The 22,977-nt window shown below is 41.2% G+C and overlaps 2 protein-coding genes and 1 long non-coding RNA gene across 5 annotated transcripts in view; 1 reads left to right on the plus strand and 2 right to left on the minus strand.

The window, feature by feature from the left end:
• Positions 1-3,027, plus strand: part of KLHL32 (kelch like family member 32) — a 68,766-nt gene extending 65,739 nt beyond the window's left edge. For all 3 annotated transcript variants that reach the window (XM_081857089.1, XM_081857090.1, XM_081857092.1), the window contains one exon: positions 849-3,027. In XM_081857089.1, coding sequence (XP_081713215.1) covers positions 849-1,010 — 162 coding nt within the window. In that variant the 3' untranslated portion in view covers positions 1,011-3,027. The remainder of the gene's footprint in view (positions 1-848) is intronic.
• A 19-nt stretch (positions 3,028-3,046) lies between these two features.
• On the minus strand, positions 3,047-6,710 carry LOC309339457. The gene is made up of 3 exons (XR_014155372.1): positions 6,276-6,710; positions 4,207-4,347; positions 3,047-3,278 (listed from the first exon to the last, which is right to left on the minus strand). It is a non-coding gene; the product is annotated as an uncharacterized lncRNA (long non-coding RNA).
• A 1,928-nt stretch (positions 6,711-8,638) lies between these two features.
• MMS22L (MMS22 like, DNA repair protein) overlaps positions 8,639-22,977 on the minus strand; it is a 77,185-nt gene continuing 62,846 nt past the window's right edge. Inside the window, exons 21-25 of the mRNA XM_081856820.1 lie at positions 20,814-21,028; positions 19,686-19,852; positions 18,808-18,904; positions 16,850-17,017; positions 8,639-11,000 (exon numbers count right to left, since the gene is read on the minus strand). Of these exons, the coding sequence (XP_081712946.1) occupies positions 10,919-11,000; positions 16,850-17,017; positions 18,808-18,904; positions 19,686-19,852; positions 20,814-21,028 (729 nt within the window). The 3' untranslated portion in view covers positions 8,639-10,918. The remainder of the gene's footprint in view (positions 11,001-16,849; positions 17,018-18,807; positions 18,905-19,685; positions 19,853-20,813; positions 21,029-22,977) is intronic.

A 22,977-nucleotide genomic window follows, 5' to 3' on the forward strand; every position in this document is an offset into this window, starting at 1 on the left:
GTGCTTAAACAGAAGTAGTAGAGCACCAACAGAGTTGACATGTGCATGTGTGCTGATTCCCAATGAAAACTTTGGTACGAATCCTGGTCTTTAACATCAATTCATATTGTTTTAAGAGCGTATGTTTAGGTGATTGCATGCCTTTAGAGTGTGCCAAGTATTTATCTTTCCTTAAAACAAATCCTCAAAGCTGTGTCTCTAACAAGAAATGTGTTTACACTGATCATTTTAGAAAAGTTTTCATTGATTTTGAGAGGAAGTATTTTAGACACAATCTTTTCTACTACATACATGAAAGGAAGCCATTCGTAGTAACTAAAATACATGGAAATAAGAAAAAAAAAAGGATGTAGATTTTTAATTGCCATTCTTCTATGTAAGTATTGGAAGAGATCAGCATTTAATATGAAGTGGGGTGTTGTACAAGTGTTTGCTACAATACATGTAAGACTTGTTGCTGTTATTAAGCCTGCATAGTTAGATCACAGCTTTTGACTTGCTTACTGTGGTCATTTTTCTTACTGCAAATCATTTTAAATTTGAGAGCATCGAAAAGTGACACTCTTAGTCCTCACTTGTAGTCTGAAGCAGTACGTCACTCTGCTGAATGTGTAGACCAGCTCTGTGCCATAGAGCACGGCAACAGTTCAGGCATGCTGGGGTCAACTTGTTTGCAACAGGTGCACAGTGCCCAAATTCTGGGTGTTTTCTTTTGTTTTCAGGGATGGCTGGCACATAACTTTGATTATATAGAATAGGTAGATCAGTGGAACAGCAATACATAAAGCTGCCTTTGGTTCATGATAAATATTTAAGCTTTTACCCACCTTGTTTTTGGCTCTTACTAGGTGCTGGATGTTAGTAAGGAAGGAAAAGAAGAGGTTTTCTATGGGCCCACCTTGCCTTTTCCTTCTAATGGGATAGCTGCCTGCTTCCTTCCGGCACCCTACTCAACATGCCCCAACCTGCAGCCTTTGCAAGTGCCTCATCACAAGATAGGCACTATGTGAGAAAAGGAGCGTGACTGACGAGAGAGGAAGCTTCTTCATGCATCCTGATTTCATCTTCGAATCAACCAAAAGGGGAAGAATTGTTCTGAAATTCTTTATTGTATTAAATGCAGTAGAAGCCAAAAAGAACACTAATGAAAGGGGGCCAGAATTGCACCTTGACCTTCCTACCTTCAAGCAGGGCTTGGGCATCTTTGCTCACTAAGTATTCTAGGAACATTTTATGCAGTTTATTTGGCTTGACACTTATAAGGATCTGCCAGGATTACTGACTTCCCAAAGTGCTTTGCAAAAGAGAGTGTGATGCGTCAATGAAGAAACAAAATACTACATATGCAATTTAATATATTTGGCAAAAAAGGGATCCTTGATTTAGTTCCATAAGTTGTTGCTTCTAGCGCTAGCTACTGTCAAAGATGTGCAAAAAATGAATTTTGCTTTTTCACTTAAACATAGAAATTCTCAAAATGTGGGCTACAACTGCAATGAGTTTAGACTTCATTAAAAAAAGGCTGGAAAAGGACTTGATCTTAGAAAAACTTTGAAGTTTTAACTGCTGTGCATTCTAACATTTCTCAACTGCAGGTGTAAGGAGCTCTGTTGGCCTCTGAAGAACCAGATGTTTCTTATGACTGCCTCATGGAGGTGAGGGTTAAAGGCTGGACTAAAAGCAATGTAGTTATTAAAAGTTTATGCTGGAGAAAAGGCAGCTAGGTGGTGCTATCAACAGAACAAAAGTGTCATGTAGAACGGAGGAGTGAGACAGGCACATTAAAGGTTGTTGTAACGCCTTGCTGTAGTGTTCCCTATAGAATTAGACCTTGAATTGCAACTTAGACATAGTGAAGTTTGTTCGTTAAGCTTGAGTTTGTACGTATTTGTATCCAAAGTGGTTTTTGAAACTACAGAACTATTTAGTAGAAACTTTTAGGAAAGCTGTCCCCACCCCATCCTGCTTAATTCCAATATCTTCATTTGTCAAAAGCTGCAAGGAGAATAACTCTTGTCTAGAGACCATTCTGAAATTTATTTTTGCCTATTTTAAGTTTGCCCTAAAGAGCAATTTAAAGTAACTGATTGAGCATCTGGCTCTGGGCAATTTTGCACTGCTCTATACTAGCCTTCCCAATTTTTAGCACTTACAGTTAACAAAAAAGGCAAGAGGGATTTAACAACTAAAAATGTGTAAGTAAGAGAACATGGGAAACAGTATTTTCATTCACATTAACTTGAGGATTCTGTTGCTGGGGAAGGGTAGTAGCAACCAGCTTGAATGTTGCAAGGCAAAGCAGTTGGCATTAAGATATGCTATGCACTGCCCCCTCCCCCAATACAGTTTTGGAAGGGCAACTGTTACAAGAGTTTGCACTTAGTAAATAATATCTCTCTCCTTTCTTACGGTGGTAGTGGGCAGTTTCAATAAAATTAGTCACACATTTTATGTATAGTTGGGAGCACTGGAAATTGTATTGTTAGGAAACCTAAATATTGTGCTTTTTTATTTTGGACTGGAGGAGCCTATTTTGCAGTCTGCATTACTTCCTCACAGTTGTCTTAACTAATCAGGGCAGAGAATGCTTTGGAGCCAGTGGATTTTTCGAGTGCTAAATATCAACACATGGCTCCCGAAATTATACAGAACCTTGTTTGGAAACAATACATCTCCATTGTCTAGCAGGAGTTGCCTTATGCTGTGTCAGCCTATTGCTCCATCTAACTTCCGCTGTCTGCTCTTGACTGACAGCAGCTTACTAGGGTCTCATGCAGCTGTCTTTTTATGACATGTGCTACCTGTTCCTTTCAAGTGGGGATACCAGGCATTGAACCGGGGACCTACTTCCTACAAGTATGTGCTCTATCACAGAGCCAGGGTCCCTAAGTCTTGGCTTCCTGTCCAAGGAACAATCGTGACTATGAATACCTGACAGTAACGAACTAGAACACAGGCCCTAAGGGAGAGAGCCAGTCACGACGGCGAACGCAATGGGCTCCCCTTTCTCTCCCTGACTTTTGCGCCAAATGAACAAGTGGGGTTATCACCTTCACATTTCTGCAGTCATTACTGTATAATACCCATTTGATGGAACATTTCAGTTTCATCCATGCAGGCCATTCTTACCGACAGCTCCAAGTTTAGTTTTATTAATGTGCAATATCTTCATATTTTTGAAAACCTTGAAAATAAAATTGGTCAACTCACAGTTACAAGGGGAACCATTTTGTTTGTCTGCTGTGTGAATTCACAAACTAAGTTCAAGAAACTGCCAGCTGCATAGGTAAAAGTTAATACCAGAAAACATTCATACAAATGTGCCTCCATTCTATATTACAGGCATATGTACAGTTTACAATAAAACTTTATTGTCTGACTACTGTATCATCTCTGCCTCACAATGTTTTTACATTTGAAAACTATTATGTGCATGCTAACTATTCCTAAGACCTGTACCACACATAAAGGTGTTGCAAGAGACAATCTGTTGCACACAAACACTTGACCTGATGAAACCACCCTTGCGAGGATGTAATTTCTACAGTGCTTATAGATAAGCACTAGAAATGGGTGGAGGGGACTCGTTACCTATCTCCTGCTCTGTTTAAGAGGTTTTGGAAAACCCTCTAGAATAGTGAGGGAGATAGCTTTGGAGGCTACAGGAAGACAACAGAATCAGCAAAAGTTCTCTCTCACCACTACCAATGGACCCTCCACTGTGGAGAACAGGTGACATCAAGTCATGGCACATTTTGCATAGGATGAGTAATGCACACCACAGATAATTTCTAACCATAAACTCTTATCAGTTAAAATATTTCTTACCAGGGTGCCAAGACTGTTATCAATCTTAAGTGCTAAAAAGCATTCATATCTGTTAACAACAGTGATAGCTGGAGATACGAATTCACATTTGGCATACCAAAGCACAAATGTTCATTAAAAAATTCAGCTCTAGAAAATCTACTTGATGCAAATTCATTTCTCCCAATGTACCTTTTGAACAATAAATTGTTTCTGGGTCTCTGACCGGCCTGTTCAGCTAGATCCAAGTTGTAGGAATTGCAGTACAGTATTCCCAAAACAAATATGCATCTAGTCTGTCTGGTTCCTCTTGAGTTTTGAAAGAAACTGCTCACCATTTTCATGATATTCCACTATATTAAGCAACCTGCCTATAATTGGTTTGCAAGAGCCACTTACCGTGTTGCAATCTCAGGCACAGGATGTTCAGCTTCACATCTTTAAACGTGGCAACTTGCTGTGTTTTGCAAGGTTTAACTTTCCAATTTGTGCTTTTATAATGGTGAGGAAGATACACCTGCCATTCATTCAATGGTACCTCTAGTGTGGAAAGAAAGGAATAACTATACAGATTTGTAAACCATGCTTGTTGCAGAGGTATGCATTATCCATTGTTCTGGCATCAAATGTGCCTTGCACAACAGACATTAAGACATAAAAAATGCTCTCTTGGTATTAGAGAAACTCTTAAGTGTGAATGCATTTGGAGAACTGCCAATTAAGATTTCAATTTGGAAAGGGAGCATTTCAGGTCTGTTTATGACACTACATAGCGACTAGTGCTTGCAATGTCAGATAAAGCAAATTTTAACAACCACTTTTTTTTGTTTTTACCAAGCCTACCTATAACTTTAATTCCAGTAAATTAATGAACTGCATGCAAGTCCCACTGAGCACAACTGGATGAACATAGTTGAAGACTTTGCACCATCCAAGTCTCACACAAACTGAATTGCACATATTATGTCATATCACCTATGCATTGCTTACATGATTGTGAACCACAACATAATAGCAAGCCATGTGACCAAGACATTTCCCACTGTTGCTGGTATTAATAAAATGTACGCACGGCAGTAGCCACCTCACTAAGAAGTCTATAGATAAAGCAAAGATGGGGAACCTCGGGACTTTGGGCCAAAACATGGCCTGTGGAGCAGGTGTGAGGGGTCCTGATCTGATCAGAAACCTTCCCAAGCAGGCCCATCCATACTACAAGAACCTCTTCTAGCATCAAAGAAATAGCTTGGTTCTCACACTAAAGGGGAAAATAAAATGTCTATTCTGGCTAGAGAATTCCAATTTTTAGTATGTGATAAACACTATGAAGCAGAAGGAAAGAAAAATTACAACGTTTATGGACCGAATAGGAAGCAGATAAATTATTTGAACTAAGAAAGACATCAGTTTGAGCTAGGTTGAACATCTGAACTCAGCTAAAATGGCTGACCAAGAAGGGCCCGGGAACAATAGTAACAGTTCCTCAAAGAAAGCATATTGAAATAAGCCAATGTGCATTTCTGGACAGCCAGAAGCAGACCTATTCACTACCATAAAAGAGGTGGAGTGGGAAGGAGAGAAGAGAAGCAAAGGTTGCTAACTTGCCAGTATATCATAAGACACCAAAGGAGTAGGTGCTTCAACAAATATTTGCAAACTGCCCACTGATCACCAGGGTGTTGTATATGGCATTAGAAAAGTAAGATTCCACCAGCAAATTCATACACACGTTGTAAAATGCTCTTAGTATATTGATCTGATGAACAGATTGAGTGTCTGAAGCTGTTTTTTTAAAAAAGCAAATCTGATTCCTAACCATTTTCATGCCTGTCTCAGTTAATATTTGGAATACTTCCGTCTCCAGACACGAAATGAAACGAAGAAACTGAGCACAATAAGCATTACCTATTTTCTTGACAAACTGGTCCATTTAGATGTATCCATTTAGTGTATCTATGATAACTTGCCAGGAAAACTATACCAAATACTATTTAGATTTTTTTTTATAAAAAAACCCCATGCTTTCTTCTATCATAAAAGGTATCTTTTACACCCCCTGGATCTTAGAAGCTTTTGTAACAAGGAAGAGGCTTCATCACTTAATTTGAAATGAAACTCTCTTGTAATTTAAAACACATCTTCATCTTCCCAACAATAAAAAAATGGGAAATTTTACAAAGTGGATGTACATATAATTGTGAATGATGGCAATTAGTATGAAATTTTGCAACAATGACCCCCCTCTTTTTACGGTTTCACGGACAATCATTTGATGCTTAAGAAACTAAGCAATTCGGGGGGGGGGGGAGGTGGTGCACATGCTAGACTTTTTTTCTTTCCTTATACTAAAGTGAAAATGTATCAGAGGCACCCAGATTCTTTCCAGTTTACAAGAGGAACCTGATTAAAAGAGCATTGAAACATATAGAACTGTAGAAAATCATACAAAACCGAAAGATAAGACTTACCATCCAGATGTACAGGTATGGAGAATAGAAGCATCTCGGGGGGGGGGGGAAAGATGGAAAAACTTCGTCACAAAAATGGTCCCCAAATACTCTAGAGCAGACCCTTAAACTATACTAGTCTGTTTCTTACCTTGTCCATCAGCATGCTGACTACTGATGATGGAAACTGGTCAGGTAAGGTTCTCCAGCAAGTGCACTCTCCCCTTGCAGAAAAATAGAATAAAATGGGGCCAAGTCCAATAGGCTTCCCAGTTAAAGCCCCAAGCCCTCTCCAAAGTTCTGCAGATTGCATGAAACATGTATATACAGGAGTGGACTGGAATGCAAGAAGAGGAAGTATGCATTCTGGCTGAGTGCAATACATTTCACTTACTTATAGAAGTGTCCATTTTGGTGCCTATGAGCTCATCTGTAAACTGAAGAAACAGCTGTGGTATGCATACCACAGCTGTTTTCCACTGGCTAGAACAGAATACTGCTTTCAAGCCTAATTTCAGTTGGGAAAGAAGCCCTGTGGATGCTAGGAAAGGCCTCAATGGACACATGTACACCCCACCGCCACCCCCCACGCTGGTGATAGATACCACGGATACTAGCACAGTTGGTTAGAGCATGGTGCTGATAACGCCAAGGTTGTAGGTTCGATCCTCATATAGACAGCTGTATATTCCTGAATTGCGGGGGGTTGAAGAACTAGATCCTCAGGGTGCCTTCCAAGTCTACAATTCTATTATTCTATTCCTTCTCGCTAATCTACTGCCTTGGAAAAGATGACATGGTTGGAGAGGAAACAAGACGGACGGAAAGGGAGCCTTCATTTGATTCCATCACCCAATAAAGAGTTTGGTGGGATTCTACTCGGATCTGCTACAATGCTTTGCAGGCCGCAACTGTCACCTACTAATAACTATAAATTGACAAAACAAAACAAATTCCTTCCAGTAGCACCTTAAAGACCAACTAAGTCAGTTCTTGGTATGAGCTTTCGTGTGCATGCACACTTCTTCAGATACACTGAAACAGAAGTTTCCAGACCCTTCTATATAGTGAGAAGGTGGGGAGGGGTATTACTCAGAAGGGTGGTGGGAATGGGTGATTGGCAGATAGCTGTGATGAGCCTGTTGATGACTCTTAACGACTGCAATAGGTCTTACAGGAAAAAGCAAGGGGTGAAAAGGTGAAAAATGGCTTTGTCATGTATAATGAGATAAGAATCCAAGGTCTTTGTTCAGACCAGGTTTCTCCATGGTTTTAAGTTTGGTGATAAGTTGTAATTCAGCAGCTTCTCTTTCCAGTCTATTTCTGAAATTCCTTTGTAGTAAAACAGCTACTTTGAGATCTTGTATAGAATGTCCTGGGAGATTGAAGTGTTCTCCTACTGGTTTCTCTGTCTTGTGATTCCTGATGTCCGATTTATGTTCAGACCTTACGCCAAAGAATAAACGGACATAAATCCGACATCAGGAATCACAAGACAGAGAAACCAGTAGGAGAACACTTCAATCTCCCAGGACATTCTATACAAGATCTCAAAGTAGCTGTTTTACTACAAAGGAATTTCAGAAATAGACTGGAAAGAGAAGCTGCTGAATTACAACTTATCACCAAACTTAAAACCATGGAGAAACCTGGTCTGAACAAAGACCTTGGATTCTTATCTCATTATACATGACAAAGCCATTTTTCACCTTTTCACCCCTTGCTTTTTCCTGTAAGACCTATTGCAGTCGTTAAGAGTCGTCAACAGGCTCATCACAGCTATCTGCCAATCACCCATTCCCACCACCCTTCTGAGTAATACCCCTCCCCACCTTCTCACTATATAGAAGGGTCTGGAAACTTCTGTTTCAGTGTATCTGAAGAAGTGTGCATGCACACGAAAGCTCATACCAAGAACTGACTTAGTTGGTCTTTAAGGTGCTACTGGAAGGAATTTGTTTTGTTTTGACTATGGCAGACCAACACGGCTACCTATCTGTAACTATAAATTGACAAGTTGAGATTTGCAGGTCCTAAGATCCTTACTAGGGTCAAACAGATTTGGTTCAGGAGTTAATTAGCAGTACACTTTCTGAAGATATTCTTTAAAAATAGCTGGTGATCTAATAGGACCCACCCCCTACTCTGCTCCAAAGCATACATGCAGGGGCTTCCTTCATTCTTCTATGAAGAATTCCCTACTGCAATGTGGAACATTCCCCTTTATACAGATGAGAATAATAAAGTAATAGGTGCACAGTGGACCTTCTGGAACGCAGTCTACTGATGGGCTCCTTTTATCAGTTTGATGTGATTACATCAACAGCTGTCACACCTTCTCAAAGCCAGATGTAGTTTAAAACAGAAACAGGTTAAGAAGCAAGTCACAATAAAAGGATTTTTAGTTTGCAATCAAATCAGTTAGAATACTGTAGGGTAGTCACACTGACATCAGTATTTCTAGACATGCAATTATAAATCAGGGTAACATACTTCTGACCCATACTTGCTTTGAAGTGGGTTCCATGATCAGGATTTGTGGTCCTGAATTTTATAAATGAATTTACCATAAAAACAAAACAACATTATAACAAAGCAATGTTAAACTAAGCTTAAACAACTTTTGGCATCCACACACAAATATATACAACACAGAAACAGATCAATGCAGCTCAGTTTCCATCATTTTTTATGGGCTGTAGAATCACTTTTTCAGTTTCCTACTTTCTGGAAGTTTTCTAGTTAACCAGCTAGAAGACCTTACAAACCTCACTTGCAATATTATTAATCAAAACTGTTGCATAAAGCCACAGATAAATGATCATTTGTCAGTGGTCATTTGATAGTATTTTCAAAGGCAGTTTGTTAATAAATCTTTCAACTGACTGCTTAACTGTAAACATTAACAAGTAATTTTTTATGCACTGAGAGCAATGTTACTTTTACATAAACCTTTAGAAAAGAAAAGAAAAAGAAATCCCAGTTAAGTATTAATTATTCTGGAAATAATAAAAAACACTCTGTTCCGTTAGACAGTTTGTTACAATATACACTTCTATTATTTCAGAAGACAGAGGCTTCGTTTTGAAGAAGTCTATGCTAAAGATGTTATCTGAGACTCAGATTTTGAAGGCATCTCACTTGAAGAGGCTTAATTCCCCCCCCCCTCTAGAAATGGAGGCCTTTTGAGATGAATAAAACTCCCAGGTGTAGGAGCTTACAAGAAGCTACAATGCAGGTTCAAAAAGTCACTTTCATAATGAAAAGAACCTCCATGCTCTGCAATATTAAGTAGCCTAAGAGAGGCTTTTAGTTACTGTATTATCTGAAGTAATGATAGTTGATTTAGGAAAGAGATAATCTGCTACCTTTACATAAGAATACGGTAACAATACAGAAAGGCTCTGAACAAGATTATGGAGAAGTTTCCATGGCAGTAATTGATAGACACACATACAAAAAAACCAGTCTTTCATCATTAACTCTGAAAAGTTAGTTTGGTTCCCTGACTTTGCTGCCAAGTCCATACAACTCACTACTGCAATTCAAATGACTTGTAAGTTGCTAAGATTGTGTAATTTAATGGAAGCGTGAATTCCATACATCAAATAAATTTGGAAATTACAGGGAGAATTATGATAGAGCTCAGAACTGTAGGGATAAAATACCATAAACATTCTGAAATATCTAACAAATCCAATTTACTACATACAAAATGTAATCATACGTGATGCAAAAAAAAAAGTAGTAAGCAGAGATTTGAATTAAGATGTTTTTGCACCTGCATTCCTTTCTCCCTGTCTTAGAATCTGGTTGAAACTTTTTTTCCTTGCTAGGGATTCTTATATTGATAATAGAAAATTGGGGTGGTGGGGAGAAAAGGAATTGATGACATTTGTATAGTGACCTGGGTAGCAATTCTTATAACTGCATCAGCCCTTGTTATTCAAGTACGGGAGCGCGGCTCGCTCCACCATACGAGGAGCAAAACCGTACAAGGACAACAGAGAAGGGGGTTAAGAGGTCAAATTCTGCAGTGTGCATCTACACATTTTTAATACAGGGACAATGCTAGGACAGCTGTCACCGTTCCACGCAACACAGACACCAGCTCTTCTGTTAACATAAGGGGGCTGAAGCATCCTGACCTAACCCTGGCCTTGCTTAGATTGAACCCCCTTGCAGCCGCCAAGCTCATATGAAGTGTTTGTGAGCAAAACATCACTCAAGGTGTCAGAATGAAAGGCCTGACAGCCACAGCGTATTGATTCATTAGAGCAGAAAAAACTTTACTGTTAGAGATTACCTTTGCTGCTGCCCTTTGACTATTTTTGCTTTAAACGGGGGGTGGGGGGTGGGGGGGAGACCTTCAACAATACCTTAAGTCATCAACTTTCCTTTACTTGTTGTCATTTCCTTCTGATAGTCCCTGCTACTAGGATTCAATGGTTTTGCAGTCGCCGTATGGAAGAGAAAAACATTGGCGCTACTTCCTCACCCACGTTGCGTGCACGATTAAAACGTTACAGCCAAAGGCTACCGAGGGACAAAGTGCACATTTTAAAGCTAAGGCAGCATCCACCTGTAGACAGGGAATTGGCAGTCTCCATAAAGGACCAGCATTCCTTGCAATGATTATGCGGAAAGCAACAATCAGCGTGCTGCTAATGCGTTTCATTCTCCAGCTTCAGTATCTCCATTTGTCCAGCCTCTTGGAGCAGAGATAAGAGTCTTTTATAGGCTTCTCTGTTAAGGAGTAAAAAACAAAACAAAAACAAAAGTATATAACACTTTAATTAAAACCAGTGTCACGGAGTTTGAGAAATCAGTCATGTCACTCGTAGGTTACTTCAGGGGAATTTGAGGGAATCAACCTCAGAACTGTTCTGAAGCCTTGGAAAATGAAAGAATGCTGAGTACCTGTATAAGCAGGTAAAAAGGTAAAGGGAAAGGGACCCCTGACCATTAGGTTTAGTCGTGACTGACTCTGGGGTTGCGGCGCTCATGGGAGCCAGCGTACAGCTTCCGGGTCATGTGGCCAGCATGACTAAGCTGCTTCTTGCGAACCAGAGCAGCACACGGAAACGCCGTTTACCTTCCCGCCGGAGCGGTACCTATTTATCTACTTGCACTTTGATGTGCTTTTGAAATGCTAGGTTGGCAGGAGCAGGGACCGAGCAACAGGAGCTCAGCCCGTCGTGGGGATTCGAACCGCCAACCTTCTGATCTGCAAGTCCTAGGCTCTGTGGTTTAACCCACAGCGCCACCCGTGTATAAGCAGGTGCAGAATGTCTAATGAAAACCATGGCCATGCCAAAGAGCCAGTAAGGGTTGTTCTGAAAACAGAGGTGTGGGATAGCTCAGACAGTAGAGCATAAGACTCTTAATCTCAGGGTCATGGGTTCAAGCCCCATGTTGGGCAAAAATATTCATGCATTGCAGGGGGTTGGACTAGATGACCCCTTGGATCAACTCTGTGATTCTAACCTTTTCAGCCTGAGGGCCTCATTCCATTCTGGGTGGAGCAACAAATGTGAACTTTCTACTCAAACTCAACCCCCCCCCCCCCGTTCTCCTTCCAAGGAAGCAAGAAGAACTGCCAGAGCTCAAGGGCACATTTCAGCCAAGACAAAAACACCCAAGGAGGATGTGAAGCGAGGCCAGATAAAGAGGCCAGGAGGGCTGCATTTGGCCTCTAGGCATGAGGTTTCTCACCTCTGTTAGACACCATAGTTAGACTCAATCTAACTTTGATTTAATATGGTTCACCTAACTGTCTGCATCACTTGTATCCATCCATCTGGTGAAATGGAGACCAGGTGGATATTGTGATACAGATGCAAGTCTGCTTCAAGAGCCGGTTTTCCTGGCCAGATAACCCTGTATTTAAAAATTATGTAAGTTAGATAACCAGCAATTATTTAAGCAGAGGCCGTGACTTGCGTGCCTATGTTACGTCAGTAACAATTCCTTTGACCTTAAGAAGTGGACTCAGACAAGGCATAATGAGTGGAAGTCCTTAATTGTTCTGTGAACCGCCCTGAGACCTCCGGGTATAGGGTGGGATATAAATTCAATAAATATTATTATTATTAATAATATAAATAGTTACAGGACTAAACTGGCTTCTGTTTCCACTTTCATAGCCTACAGAAACCATCAGCATACTTTGAAATCAGCATAGTTTGACAAATACCCCTTCCTCTTGGTTCATGTGGGAACCAATGACACTGCAAGCAATAGCCTCCAGAAGATCAAAAGAGACTACGAGGCACTGGGCAGGAAATTGAAGCAATTAAATGCACAAATTGTCATCTCATCTGTCCTCCCAGTTGAACGACGTGGCCCAGGGAGAGAGGGAAAAATAGTGGAAGTGAACAGCTGGCTTCGCAAATGGTGTAAACACGAACGGTTTGGGTTCTTAGATCACGGACTGCAGTTTCTTGAAGATGGACTTCTGGCAAGCGATGGGCTGCACCTCACAACGGTTGGGAGGAATGTTTTTGCCAAAAATCTCAGAAACCTCATCAGGAGGGCTTTAAACTGACTAATGTGGGGGAGGGAAACAGTGCTCCTGAAGGTAGGAGTCTATCAATTGATGAAGATGATCATCCAAATGTCATAGACCAAATGGAGCAAACAGCACGCAGACCTAGTGGTGGGAGGAAAAAATCCTTAAATAAGAGACACGGGGGAATGATTAATGGACTTCAGTGTCTGTACACTAATGCACAAAGCATGGGAAATAAAAAAGATGAGCTTGAGCTCTTGGTACAGCAAACTAAATATGACATAATAGGCATCACTGAAACCTGGTGGGATAAGTCCCACGATTGGAATGTAATAATGGAGGGATGCAATCTATTTCAGAGAAACAGACCAGACAAGAAAGGAGGAGGAGTGGCGTTATATGTCAGGGATGTGTATACCTGTGAAGAGATCCAAGATTTAGAACCTCAAAGCCAAAGTGAGAGCATTTGGGTCAAAATTAAGGGAGAGAACTCAAGATCTACCCACACTGGAAGAGTGGCAGATGCAGCTGATGGACTATATGCAACTGGCCGAGATGACTGGCAGAATCCGTGATCTGGGAGAAGAGAAGATGGAGGAAGACTGGGAGAAATTCAAGATGTATTTACAAAAATATTGTAATTTGGTTGAATGTTAAGAAGGATGCTAGATTATAAAAAACTGGTCACCACTAAACTAGATTTAAATTTGATGATAAGTGAGACTAAAGAAAATATAAATTTTTTTGGAAGAAGTGCTGGATTATATTTGAATGAGCGAACATGAGATTGTAAACAAGTTGATAATTTGTTTGGAAAAAATTTTTAACGATGTAAATGGGAGCGGGAGACGTGAGGGAGTCCAAAGAAGTGATGAAATTGTTGTGATAGAAGTAAGATTGTTTATTATGTGTGCATTTATATTTAAAAACCTTAATAAATATTTATTAAAAAAAAAAAAAATTAAGGGAGAGAAGAATAACAGTGACCTCATTGTGGGAGTTTACTATAGATCCCCAAGCCAAACGGAGGACATAGATGATGCTTTCCTGGAACAAATGGCCAAGCATGCAAAAGGAAGGGAGATAGTAGTAATGGGGGACTTCAATTACCCGGATATTTGTTGGATGTCAAACTCAGCCAAGAGCATAAGGTCAAACAGATTCCTCACTGGCCTTGCAGACAACTTCATTGTCCAGAAAGTGGGAGAAGCAACAAGAGGAACAGCCATTTTAGATCTGGTCCTAACCAATGTTGATGACCTGGTTAGTGGGGTAGAAGTGGAAGGATCATTAGGCGTGAGTGATCATGCTCTTCTGAAGTTTACTATACAGCGCAAAGGAGCAGCCAAGCATACTAGGACTCAATTTCTTGACTTTAAGAAAGCCGACTTCATAAAACTTAGGGAAGTGTTGGGTGAGATCCCATGGACAGTAATACTAAAAGGAAAGGGAGTTCATGATGGCTGGGAGTTTGTTAAGAGGGAGATAGTAAAAGCACAACTTCAGGCAATACCAATGAGACGGAAACATGGAAGGTGCCTAAAGAAGCCAGGGTGGCTATCTAAAGAACTTTTAACTGAGTTAAGATTAAAAAAGGATGTGTACAAAAAATGGAAAAGGGGGGAAACCACCAAAGAGGAATTCAAACAAATAGCCAGCACGTGTAGACACAAAGTCAGAAAAGCTAAAGCACAGAATGAACTCAGGCTTGCTAGAGAGGTTAAAAGCAACAAAAAAGGCTTTTATGGGTATGTTCGTAGCAAAAGGAAGAACAAAGAAACAGTGGGGTCACTCAGAGGAGAAGATGGTGAAATGCAAACAGGGGACACAGAAAGGGCTGAACTCCTCAATGCCTTCTTTGCCTCAGTCTTCTCCGATAAAGAAAACAATGCCCGACCTGAAGAATTTGGAGCAAATGATTCAGCAGAGGAAACACAGCCCAGAATAACTAAGGAGATAGTACAAGAATACTTGGCTAGTCTAGATGTATTCAAGTCTCCAGGGCCAGATGAACTGCATCCAAGAGTATTAAAAGAACTGGCAGATGTGATCTCAGAACCACTGGCAGTCATCTTTGAGAATTCCTGGAGAACAGGCGAAGTCCCGGCAGACTGGAGGAGGGCAAATGTTGTCCCTATTTTCAAAAAGGGGAAAAGAGAGGACCCAAATAATTACCGCCCAGTCAGTCTGACATCAATACCAGGGAAGATTCTGGAGCAGATCATTAAGCAAACAGTCTGTGAGCACCTAGAAAGGAATGCTATGATCACCAATAGTCAGCATGGATTTCTGAAAAATAAGTCGTGTCAGACTAACCTGATCTCGTTTTTTTGACAGAATTACAACCCTGGTAGATGAAGGGAACGCAGTGGATGTAGCCTACCTTGATTTCAGCAAGGCATTTGACAAGGTGCCCCATGATATTCTTGTAAAGAAGCTGGTAAAATGCGGTCTTGACTATGCTACTCAGTGGATTTGTAACTGGCTGACTGACCGAACCCAAAGGGTGCTCATCAATGGTTCCTCTTCATCCTGGAGAAGAGTGACTAGTGGGGTGCCACAGGGTTCTGTCTTGGGCCCGGTCTTATTCAACATCTTTATCAACGACTTGGATGATGGACTCAAGGGCATCCTGATCAAATTTGCAGATGACACCAAACTGGGAGGGGTGGCTAACACCCCAGAGGACAGGATCACACTTCAAAACGACCTTGACAGATTAGAGAACTGGGCCAAAACAAACAAGATGAATTTTAACAGGGAGAAATGTAAAGTATTGCACTTGGGCAAAAAAAATGAGAGTCACAAATACAAGATGGGTGACACCTGGCTTGAGAGCAGTACATGTGAAAAGGATCTAGGAGTCTTGGTTGGCCACAAACTTGACATGAGCCAACAGTGTGACGCGGCAGCTAAAAAAGCCAATGCAATTCTGGGCTGCATCAATAGGAGTATAGCATCTAGATCAAGGGAAGTAATAGTGCCACTGTATTCTGCTCTGGTCAGACCTCACCTGGAGTACTGTGTCCAGTTCTGGGCACCACAGTTCAAGAAGGACACTGACAAACTGGAACGTGTCCAGAGGATGGCAACCAAAATGGTCAAAGGCCTGGAAACGATGCCTTATGAGGAACGGCTAAGGGAGCTGGGCATGTTCAGCCTGGAGAAGAGGAGGTTAAGGGATGATATGATAGCCATGTTCAAATATATAAAAGGATGCCACATAGAGGAGGGAGAAAGGTTGTTTTCTGCTGCTCCAGAGAAGTGGACACGAAGCAATGGATCCAAACTACAAGAAAGAAGATTCCACCTAAACATTAGGAAGAACTTCCTGACAGTAAGAGCTGTTCGACAGTGGAATTTGCTGCCAAGGAGTGTGGTGGAGTCTCCTTCTTTGGAGGTCTTTAAGCAGAGGCTTGACAACCATGTCAGGAGTGCTCTGATGGTGTTTCCTGCTTGGCAGGGGGTTGGACTCGATGGCCCTTGTGGTCTCTTCCAACTCTATGATTCTATGAAAACCACTGAAATGCAAGAAATGCAGAAGCTGTGGGGAGAGGCAAGCTTTGTATAAATCAGCTTCCTTCTGATAAAAGATATTTTCCAGGAGCAGCAAAAATAATATGACTTTTATTTCCTTCTAATTCTGAGAGCCTGCTTTTCAAGCACATACCAAAGACCCTTAGTGTCATACTAGCCTACTACTTATAAATGGAGTGGGGGTGGGGACCCACTATATGGCGTTTACATGGAAAGCGACAGATAATTAAATAAGCATTTATTTGGGCAATTTATATACTGCTTATATTTAAATAATAAGAAAATAAGACAGGGTTCACACAGCCAAAAAAGCAGATTCCTTTGCGAAACGATCAGGCTCTCATAATAGCTTACTGGCATATTTCAATGTAAAGCATTTAACAAAACACAAAAAGGTGTTTCATTTCATAAATCTCATCCATATTTGCTAAGTATCTAGGAAGAATTTAACTTTGGAGAAACCTACACTGTAAGTTTAAATAGGCCTTTTGTGGAGAGAGTGAACTTCTGTTCATCACCCAAAAGCAACAGTAATCCCCAAACATACCTTTGCACTGCGTTTCTGCCAAGACCTTGTTTGTACTCTGAATTCCTCAGGGCCTCTGTCATAGCAGGAATCAGGCTGATAACTAGAGACTGGTCCAAGACTGCCACTGCTTCCAAGATGCTGTAAACTTGATTATCATACACAGTAGTGTAATCTTGGATAAACTGCCTGAAGGAAGAAACAAGGGCATTTAGTGCAAGGTACAAAAAAAATGATTCTCAGAAAACAAACTCTACTGAATAAATGTGTACTTCTATTTGAAAACAAGTCCAGGGAGCTCATAGGATCAGATCTAGAAGCAGCAAGAAAGGGAGCATGGTAATATAATATATACACATTTTTAATATAAAAAATGTAAAAGCTAACCACAAATCCAGCAAGTATACAACACTTATTTTTTCAATACAGTATGTGCTGGAGAAAGTACTCAATTCAAAACATTATGGCAAACCATAGTTTGCACAAATGGCAATTTAAAACTGTGATGAAAAACCCTTTATCCATTTCCAATACCACAAGTGATCTAAAATTCCACCCTGAGCCCCTGGGTGTCATAAGGGTAAGTTGACAAAATCATGTAGAGTCAATGTTAATCTTAGGAAATTTGAATTTCAGAGGGATGCTGAGCTTTCTTTTCCGTCTAGCTATCACTTGTTGAAGAAGTGTGCCAAATTTAAATGAAATTCACCGGCCAAAATATGCACCCTTTCTTTCTTTTAATAGTTCATCATTTTGATTTGAGCTTTTAATCTGACAAGAAACCTTTGTTGGTGACCCCCTTGTCCCCACTTCTAAGTGGACTCTAGTGCCAAAAGAAATGTAACTATTCACTTGACTGCAAGTATTGCTAGCATTAGCTAATTCCGAATTCACATTTTGGGGTAAGGGATCCCCCCCAAATTTTCTAACACAAATGCTTTCGTGTTTTGAATGTTTTAAAATACAGTGGCACCTCAGGTTAAGAACTTAATTCATTCTGGAGGTCTGTTCTTAAACTGAAAATGTTCTTAACCTGAGGTACTACTTTAGCTAATGGGGCCTCCTGCTGCCACCCCCGTGCGATTTCTGTTCTCATCCTGAAGCAAAGTTCTTAACCTGAGGTACTATTTCTGGGTTAGCAGAGTCTGTAACCTGAAGCGTCTGTAACCCGAGGTACCACTGTACCTGCTTTTAAGTGGTTTTTTTTTAAAAAAAGTATTGAGAATGTCAATGTTTTGTTTTGTATTTTTGTAAACCACTTAGAGGTTTCCTAACAATCAAGTGATAAATGAATGAATGAATGAATGAATGAAGGAGCCCCAGACAAATTCTCACATTCATGATTTGTTCAAGCCTCTAGGTTGCGCCAGCTTAACAGTGGTGTGAGATGGTGTATGCAAAGGAACCCCAGGCACAGATCTATGTCAGGCTCCCAACTGCAGACATTTGCCCTCTAAGGCATAAAGGGAGATGGAGGCGGGCACAGCAAAGCCACAGAGCAGAGGGGTAGCCAGTGCATCCCTGCTGTTCCTCACTCAATTCTAATCACATGGGGAAATTCAGCATCTGAACAGGGCTCAAACAGTACTTGCTGATGATGGTGTGATAATTTCACAAGAGGAAAGTCACCCACATGCCATGGAGGTGGGAGGCAGTTCCCTGCCAGGGATGATACGCAATTCTGTCCGAGGATTATCCTAACATGCGCCCCTGTGTTTTTAAGCCTGCAATGCCTTCCTTGTACGATGGCATTAAAATCCACTGAGGGTGGGGGAAGGGAATGAACGTGGCTTCGTTCTAAATAGTTTCCCCTTTCTTGTTTTGGCCAATCCACATGACAACCCGCTTTGCCAAGAATGGGAGTACTATAAACAATCAACTTCAAATTATGTTAGGGATAATTAGTTGCTTAAAAGAACATGTTTTCTGTCAAATGCCTTGCAATCATTTCAGTGCCAATTGGCCAGTTTTCTACTTACCTAAACACAGAAATCAGCTGGGTGGCAAGCTCTCCTCCTGACCCCGCTTGGCAGCCTTCTACAACACACTGTAGAATCTCTGTAGACAGTTTTTTAACTGCAGGAAACAAATCACATGGAGCTTTCTAATAGACAATAGAGGAAAACAGCTCTGGGAGACAATATAGGCTTGCTTCTCTCTCTCTCTCTCTCTCTCTCTCTCACACACACACACACACCATTTTGAGTGGCACAAGCTTAAAATGATGCAAAAGGCTCATTCTGATACTACAAGAAGAAATTACAACTGGCAGTAGCAGATTTTTCTACAAACCTAACACACTTTACTTGGGAGTAAATGTTTGCTGAACTCGGTGGGCCTTACTTCTGGCCTTTGTAAGGTGTGTGTTCATGGCAGACCAGCACCCGGCTCGTTTTAAGCTGGCAACCCAAGAAGGCACCCTAGACTACTCAAATGCCTGATAGGTTTGTGTGAATGTCAGCATGCCTGTAGATAGTGAGCTGCTCAAGGCATAGACCTGTTTCTTTGCTTAGGCTCTGCAGGAGCGGTAGGAAGATTTCAACCTTGTGGGAGCTATCTTGTTGTGTGCTAGAAGCCCCAAATGGAAAGAAATGCAGTTCAAATATAAAATTCTAAGGCAAGAACAAAACTTGCATGAAACCCAGTCCTTCAACACACAAAAATGCACTCCTGGTTATTCCCCCCACTCCGGTCTTAATTTCTGCAGTGCAGTTTAATAGAAGGGGAGTCTGAAGTCCTTGACCATCTTCCTTAAAATATCCAGAGATCTACCAGTAGATCCCTATGTACGTTCTGCCCATTCCTGCTCTAAAGTATTTTTAAAAAAAACAAAAAACCCGTAAGTTCACAAGCTCACCTTGTGGTTCATTAACCAGCACAAGGCATTTCAACACAGAAGGGAGCAGCAGCTGCACGTCACACATTTCAATGCTCTTGGTCCTCCGAAATGCTTCACTAATGAAAGCAAGAACTGAAGCCAGGCGAGGAGGAGGGGCATGACCTTTGAAAGACAGGTAACTTTCACTGGAAGGAAATCAGAAAGGACCCAAAAGTGAATCAGCAGTGCCTATCTCATGTTCATTTGGATAAATAACAATATGGCAATTTATTCACATTTGCTTATTATTCAAACAAATCCACATGCCTCTATTTCACCTTCCACTCAAATACTTTTATAACTATGCGTTTTTTGATGAGGTCACCTCACCCTGCAGATACTATCCTATTGGGAGGTCAATTCTGCACAAAGCTGGAATCAGGCCTTCAGTGTGGCACTTCCCACTGCATATCAGATAGGAGCCTTCTAAAGCTGTTGCTCTTTCAACAAGCCTTCTAAAAATCTTCATCGCAACTGGTACCTATCTTGGAGTTGATTTTATGTAAGTACTGTTGCAATAAACTGTTGTTAATATTTATAAGTGTTTTTTAAATTCTCTGTGCATATATGTGCATGTATACACACACATACACACAAACATTTATATCCCACTAAGGAATATATAACCAAGGAACTCAAGGCGGCATATGTGGAACTCTCTACTTTTATCGTCACAACAGCCATATCAGGTAGGCTGCCTGAGAGCTGGTGAAGCCCAAGGTCACTTAGTGAGCTTCATGACTAAATTTGAAGCCTAGTTTCCCAGGTCCTAGGCCAGCACTCTAACCACTACAACACACTGCCGCTCGATAGATAGAACTGTTTATATATAAGCATCTGTTTTATATAAGGTATATCTGTAAACCACTCCTGGATGCCTCATGAGAAGTGAATCATAATTAACAATCATTTCTGTGCAGTTTTTCTTTTAATAAAACATAATAATGACATGAGTACTTTTCTAGTGTTTAACAAAATTTGCATGTCCCTGAGTGGTTTCCTAACTTTCACAACTTATTCTATAAGAACACAAGCTTCCCCCGAAACTCTTTACCTGGAGAGAATGGCAATGTCAAATACATCATATCCCCTTTTCCTGGGCATTACCTGATGACTTGCATAGTGGTCTTACGGAGATGCAAGACTCCTGGGATGGTGGTGGTGCTGCACATGGCCAGCAAAATAGGGTGTTGCTGTCCAGCTCGAGGAGCGGAAGGTGAGGAAGAGAGGAAGCGCCCAAAATACTGCTGAATTGCATTTCCTAGCAACTGATTCAAATAGGCCCCTTGAGTCTGAGACTGGCAGCATATAAAGGACAAGCCCTGCGAAATGGGGGGGGGGGGGGGGGAGAGAGAGACACAACATGAGGAATTCACCATTATCCATCTTGTTCCTAAAACAATTCCCACTGCCAAAAAGTCTGAATGACTGAGCAAAACTGAATGTTGCTGGCTACATAATGGGGGAGCCTGGCTTATATTGCCTGAAAACACTACAGGGACTGTCATCAATTTCTAGAGGTTTTGGAGTTTTAAAAAAGATGGAATAGGAATTTTTGGGTGTGTGTGGTTTTTTTTTTTAGTTTTTTTTTTTTAACCAACCTTGTGAAACTAAAGGTAGAAACACTGGAGAAGTTCTTTCAAAAGATCCTAAAAATCCTATCAAATGCATAGGAGCATAATGAAGGTTTGAAGTAACCTGTGGGATTTGATGTTTTTGTAATGTTTGAAAGGGAATGCACACCTGCAACTACAAGAAAGACACAAGAATCAGAAACACCCCCCCCAAAAAAACCTACACAAAAACAAAAACAAAATTACTTCAAGTGAGATGAAAGGCATGCTTGGGGGGAGGGGGAGAGAAGGATGTTCCATGGGGCAAAAATTCTCTTGGGTATCATTGTGGCTCTAGAAGTGTCATTTTTCAAAAAATATTCTTATACTGTATTGCTTACAGATAATATTGTTATAATATTTATCTTTCACTTTTAATGTTTACTTTTCAATATACTCAAAAACTATTTGATTTCAGGAACTGTAGCTTAGACTTAAAAAACCTGGAGTGGTATTTTGCACGTAGAATAGAGCTTTACTGTATCTCACCCATACAGCTCATCTGTTTCATACCTGGATTATTATTTTTGGACATTTTTCTTATTTTACATGAATCTTTGGTGGGTTTTTATCCCAGCTAAGAGTTAAGATGGGTTTCTGTCCATGACTTTTTGTATGCTCTGTGTATTCTCCCTCACTCCCCCCCCCCACCAGCCCTCAATCTGTATAAGCAGATTTCTTTGAGAGTGCTTCCAGAGATTGACAGGAATGGAGGTAAATCACGAGTCTCCTGTCATAAGGGTTATTATCGAAGAATTCACAAAGACTCTTACTTGGAATTCACACTAGCAAAATGGTCAAGCATCAGTAACAATAGAAAAATATATCATGGCAGGTTCATGGGAATAGAAAAATGGGTGAAATGTTTTCTTTAATTCAGTGGAGAATCAGTAATCCATGCCAATATTGTTTGCATGTTTGCACTGTTCCACCAAATATGAAAACACAAAACTGAGTTATGTTAGAGAATGCAGTTAGCACGATGGGGTTGGTGTACCATAAACATGCCATCAGCATTAGCAGCCATTGTTCATTCTACTTGGAATGCTGAGGCTGCCAGTAATAGGTTTGAAAATCTTCAGCCCAGAGGATAATTTTTAATTTTTTTGTCAATCACCTGTCTGATGAGTTAATAATCTGTGTGTGCTTAGGGTAAGAAAATCTGTCCAAGAACACAACCCGAGCTTGTGGGGCTGGCCGATGTCTGCCCGAAGCATGGGGCGCTCTGCTTCAGCAGGCTGCTATCCGCAGCGTGGGGAGCCCAGTGGGAAGTCCCGCAGGGATCCCCACGCTGCGGATGTCTACCGGCGCGTTGGGCGCTCTGCTTCAGGGCATCTTGCGCGCCGGGCGGCAGGCTGCTATCCGCAGCGTGGAGAGCCCAGTGGGAGTTCCCACAGGGCTCCTCACGCTGCGGATGTCTGCCCGGCGCGCGGGGCACTCTGCTTCAGGGCGCACTGTGCGCCGGGCGGCAGGCTGCTATCCGCAGCGTGGGGAGCCCTGCGGGAGTTCCCGCAGGGCTCCCCACGCTGCAGATAGCTTCCTGAAGCCTGGAGAGCGAGAGGGGTCGGTGCGCACCGATGCCTCTCACTCTCCAGGCTTCAGCGAAAGCCTGTATTCGCCCCATAGGACGCACACAGATTTCCCCTTCATTTTTGGAG

The sequence above is a fragment of the Podarcis erhardii genome (genome assembly GCF_964252035.2).
Source record: "Podarcis erhardii genome assembly, chromosome: 3".
Classification (NCBI taxonomy): domain Eukaryota; kingdom Metazoa; phylum Chordata; class Lepidosauria; order Squamata; family Lacertidae; genus Podarcis; species Podarcis erhardii.